The sequence below is a fragment of the Sinocyclocheilus rhinocerous genome, unplaced genomic scaffold, assembly GCF_001515625.1.
Source record: "Sinocyclocheilus rhinocerous isolate Xijiao unplaced genomic scaffold, SAMN03320098_v1.1 scaffold3689, whole genome shotgun sequence".
Classification (NCBI taxonomy): domain Eukaryota; kingdom Metazoa; phylum Chordata; class Actinopteri; order Cypriniformes; family Cyprinidae; genus Sinocyclocheilus; species Sinocyclocheilus rhinocerous.
The window spans coordinates 79,880-85,485 of NW_015624251.1; the positions used below are offsets into that span (position 1 = coordinate 79,880).

General features: G+C 36.2%; 1 protein-coding gene across 1 annotated transcript in view; it reads right to left on the reverse strand.

Annotated features, from left to right (window-relative positions):
• Window positions 1-1,375: 1,375 nt before the first annotated feature.
• Window positions 1,376-5,606, reverse strand: part of thsd4 (thrombospondin type 1 domain containing 4) — a 37,432-nt gene continuing 33,201 nt past the window's right edge. The window contains exons 10-15 of the mRNA XM_016552185.1: window positions 5,276-5,405; window positions 4,070-4,298; window positions 3,799-3,972; window positions 3,020-3,190; window positions 2,792-2,936; window positions 1,376-1,963 (exon numbers count right to left, since the gene is read on the reverse strand). Of these exons, the coding sequence (XP_016407671.1) occupies window positions 1,818-1,963; window positions 2,792-2,936; window positions 3,020-3,190; window positions 3,799-3,972; window positions 4,070-4,298; window positions 5,276-5,405 (995 nt within the window). The 3' untranslated portion in view covers window positions 1,376-1,817. The remainder of the gene's footprint in view (window positions 1,964-2,791; window positions 2,937-3,019; window positions 3,191-3,798; window positions 3,973-4,069; window positions 4,299-5,275; window positions 5,406-5,606) is intronic.

A 5,606-nucleotide genomic window follows, 5' to 3' on the forward strand; every position in this document is an offset into this window, starting at 1 on the left:
AATGAGTCTCATGGCTTCAGGGCTGAAGGGGTTTGACAAATACAAATGTTATCACACACAATGATGTGCCTCTTAAGGAGATCATTTGATTCTCTGCACATATTCAGTCTGCGATGACTCTGATTTATTAATTTTCTACGGCGCGTCCACAACAAGTTTGATGGGATTGCACACATTTCCCGTCTCTTCTCCTGCTAAAAATGACAGAAATAGTTCAGGTTTTCATTTTAGAGCAGGTTAATCAAATTTTAGTTTAAAATTTTATTTAATAATAATAATAATAATTATTATTATTATTATTATTTTCCTTAAATACTTATTTTTACATTCTATTGAAATATTAAAATATAAATATTTTTAATTTGTAGTAGTAGTAATTATAAAATAAAATAAAAAATTGCTGTGTTTATTATTCTTATATATTATTTATAATAAAATGAATATGTAATCTTGAAATTTTGGGCCAAATTGTGCAAACAAGCAGCAAATCTGGAACATAAAAAAAATCACATATTAAATCATAATTGCAATTTTTTTATCCATTTCTTTTTTCACTCCAAATTGTGCAGCGCCAACTTATCTTATGAGCTGTTATGATCTTATTATATGATTCTGCAAACACACTGACAGATTCATTTCAAGCTTCACTCAGACCAGGAGGAATAGAGTTCAACTTTAGACTTTAATCAGAATTATAAAGATTAAAAAGGTAGATAAACGGTTCTGAATGAGTATGACAATGCTGACAAATCTGTTTCAAAACTACAGAACTGAAAGTGTTCAAAATATAAATACAAGTGAGTACAATAAAAACATAGGACTTACATGTTACTGTACAGAGTGCCGGTACTCACGTCAGTTCATCGCTGTGGTTATTATGGAGCTAAAACAGTCTCAAAATTAATCAAGCCACATTTAAATTTTTAATTCAGAGCATTGAACAAAGTGCATTATGATTGAAAACTCACGTCTAAAAATCACTCATTCAGAAACGTGCATTTGTGAATCTTATTTTGTGAACGTAAATTTGGTTGTGCATTTGCAAAACATTTTTTTTTGCGAATATGAATAAGGTTATGAGTTTGTGAGTTTGCAAATAGATACATTTTTTTGGTAACACTTTACTTAAAACCTTTATGCATAATAAACGTAGTTATAATGCATTAAATATGACTGCATGTTATAATGCATGACCTCATGAATAATTGTAACCACTGTTATAATGCATTATTACACTTATTGTTACACCTTTAGAAAATACAATGCATTAAAAAAAATGGCAAACAAACCTATAATGCATTTTAACTTTGGTTACAATTATTTATGAAAAGATATAATGCATTACAACGTACATAATGCATTATACATAAAGGCGTTGTTTTCTGAATGTGACATAGCTATTGCATTTGTGAACCATATTTTGTAAACACATCAATTTTGAGACTATTTTAGCTCCATATGTTAATTCTGTCAGTATGAATCACTGTCTTTGTGTTTTTGCTCTTGAAGCCCGTAGATGAGAGTTTATCCAATAAGAGACCAAAGAAAGCGTATCTAACCGGATCTGCGTTTCAGATCTGAGGAACCGGATCCAGTTTTGCAGTGAGCTGAACACGTTCACAGTTCCACACAGCGCCGCTCCTCTCAGAGATCCAGTCTGTTCTGATCACATTCACTCTGAATAACGCTGAATTCACTTTAAATCCGCAGTGTGAACAGAAGTGAAGTGGTTGCTAACGCAGTGATTCTCTCCTGATCCTGCGCTCTAGTGTTCATGCGTGACGCATTGAGTACATACTGATCTCATCATCACTCGATCACGATCGCTGTCTCCAGTGTGCGGAGCTCCTCTGCGCCACACGCTTGCAGGACACGCAACACGCCATCTGATAGTAGTCGTACACGCAGAGACGCGCCTGCACCACCACGTTACAGTTGAAGTATTTATCACGACACTTCTCATCTGAAACACACACAAATTAAACCATGAAAACATGCACACGTCACCCTAAAAAGAATGCAGTTTTGCATAAGGATAAATATTAATTTTTGAGTGAATAAATACTTTGCATAAGGAAAATAAAGCCTATTTTTGCATTCTGACATTAAATTCATGATAATTAAGCACATTTATCTGCGAATTTCTCGTTACTGTAAACTCGCTTTAAAATCGTATATATTCATTTATCAGTTTTATGATTTCATTATTTTTGAAATGCATCCAAATGCATTCTTATTGTTTTTTTCTTTTCAGTAATCGTCATAATTCTCAATGATGGCTATCATTTGATTCTTATTTCTGTAATAGCAATTTTTTTAAAATAAAAGCAAACTTACTGTAATATATGGAAACTATGGAATAAAAACAGAATTTAAAAATTAAACTAAAAAGGCTAAAACTTTATCTCACAATTCTGACTTTTTTTCCCTCACAATTCTCAGAATTGCAAAATATAAACACACATAATTGTAAGATAAAAAGTTGCAATTACATTTTTTTTTTTTGTGGCAGAATTAAACTTCCATATTAATACAATGTTTGTTGTTTCAATAAATACCAGCAGCATGATTTATAACTATTTTGCATATTTAAATAATATATCTATATTTTTATATTTCAGAAATGAGAAAAGTCATAAAACAGTCAACAATTTTTTTATTTTCTATATGCAAAATACAGTTTCTTTCTTTAGATTTTGGGTAAACGTGTTAGGATTTCCACAGGTGCTTTTATGAAATGAGCAGAGATGAATATGCAGTGACATGTTTACATATTAATGAGGGGACTGACCAATCAGAGGCAGGCAGGGCTCAGGGTGACACTCCTCCTTGTCATGAGGCTTCAGTGTTTCCTCGCAGTGGTCGCTGGTGGTCATGTCATCGGTTAGACAACGCACCTCTCGCACGCGGTACCCCGTCTCACACGTCTTTGAGCACTGCACACACACACACACACACACATGATCTGAGCTGAGCTGCTGTGTGGTTGTTGGGGTGGTTGTTAGTGTGATGGTCTCACCGCGCTCCAGTCGGTGTGGAACCACTTGGCTCCGCAGGTCTTGATGAAGCAGCTCTGCTGGCTGAGGGGTTTGTCCAGAGACGAGCACTCGTATGACGGCATCACGACGAAACCCTCGTCAGACCTCATCAGACACACCACTGCCCTCTGCTGACTACCGGAGCCACAACATTTTAAGTAAGTGTTGTGATAGTTTTTATATTAATTTAATTTAAATAATTATTTAAAATTAATCACTTATTTTACTTTTGAATTCTTTATTTAATTTTTAGTAAGTGTCTCATTTGATAAACTATTACATTTTAATTTAGCATTTTAAATGTTTAAGTTTTAGTAAGTCTTTTATTCTAACGTTTTTATTTTAAAATTAATTTAATATGAATTTGGCATTTTTATGATTAAATACATTTTTAGCATGTGTTTACTTTGGTTTTATTTAAATAAAACTTATTTTAGTTTAGCATTTATGTGATTTAATTCATTATTAATATTTATTTTAATTGTTTTTATTTTAATATTGTTCATATTAAATTTGCATTTTCATACATTTTTAGTAAGCGTTTATTTTGATTGTTTTTTAATGTAAAAATCATTTATTTTAATTCTGCATTTTATGATTCAACTAATTTTTAGTAAGTCTTTTATTTTGATTGTTTTATTTTAAAATATATTTTTTTAATTTGACAAAATAATTATTAACACACGAACCCCAGTTTAATAAACCCTGATCTACACCATCAGACACACAGTAGATGCATGAACTAGCGTGGCAGTCGTACCTGACTCCAGGGCCCGGTGAACCACTCCGTGCGGCTCTCACAGGGGCCGTTGTTGCAGGGCTGGGCCTCGGGGGGCCGTTGGGCCCCGCACCGCTCCAGAGGCAGACTGCTGATGTGATTGGTGAGGCACTGAATGCTGCGTGTCCGCACCCCCGAGCCGCAGTCCGCCGAACACTGCGTCACACACACACACGCACACACACACACACACACACGTTCATCACAGTGACCCAGCGACACACACCTGATCACAGACACGAGCGAGACTCACCTGAGCGCTCCAGTCGCTGAAGAACCAGCTCTTGGTGCACACACCTGCGTCACAGTTCTCCACGTCACTCGGACGCAGCTTCATGTTGCACTCGTCATCAGCCACGATATCACCCACATTACTGACACAGTGCACCTCACGTGACCTTTGACCTAGACACAGGACCTGACGATACTGTACTCCCAAACCACACGACTTACTGCACTCGGACCACTCGCCGATGTCCCAGCTGAACACACACACACATACAGAGAGAGAGACATACACAGAGACATCAGCAACGAGACACCAGAGCTCCAGACATAATGTGGATGCACTGAAGGGTGTTTGTTCGATTTAGGACATTAAGTCTTCATGAAACAGAAGTTGCAATCGTTTTTCGCATGTTCAAATTCAATTTACACGGATAAATCATTGATAATAAACCCTACAATATTCCGACAATGAACTGTCAGCTTTGATTTTATGGTGACTTTAATGTATTAAGACATTAACACAAATTCAGCATACACTTAACTGATGAAGCATACTATATACTACATACAGTATACAGGCAAGTAAAAGAGCTCAGAATCTGAACATGATAAATTACACATTCATAAAGGGTTTCTAGCAGAGAAAGCGTTTCTATAAGCATTTCCTTGCTTATAGATAGATAGATAGATAGATAGATAGTATGCATCATCACATTATGCATTTATTATATTATGATATTAATTGCCCAAACATCAGATATTTTCAGAATTTTTAGCCGTGACAAGTAATACTATTATCAAAATTTTTGAGAATCACTTACTCTTGCTAAAATGTAAATCTCCTAAATGAACAAAACTGATCAATATTCAAATATCTTAATACAACAAAACCTACAAAAGCAAAAACATCATTGTATATAATCGTATCTCCCAGCCCTAAAACCTGCTTTGAAAGCATGTGTATTGTAAAAAGCGCTGCAAAAATACCTCTGTCTTTGCTACATTATCACCACTAGATGTCAGTATAATCTCAAGATGACTGACATGCATCATGCACTGCAGTGTTCTTCAAATCCGGTCCTGCTGAGCTTAACTCCAAACCTGATCAAACTCACCTGAACCAGATCATCAAAGACCATCAGAACATCACAGACAGTCTGATCAGAGAACACTGATTTACTGCGAACACACACACACACACACACACACACATGAAGAAGAGGAGACTCACAAGGCAGGGCAGGGCTGGACGTTACACGGCTCCTCCTGAGGGCTGGGTTTGGTTCTGCTGTCGCACAGATCGATCGGCACGAGAGCGTGAGATCCTCGGTGAACACAGACGAACACAGAGAACCTGCTTCCTGAACATCAGATACAACCAGCTAACGTCTTACAGAACACAGCAGCTTATCTTTACATCATTACAGCACTGCATCAGTGTCTCAGCAATGGATGCTCTGCAGTGAATGGGTGCCGTCAGAATGAGAGTCCAAACAGCTGATTAAAACATCACAATAATCCACAAGTAATCCACACCACTCCAGTCCATCAGTTAACATCTG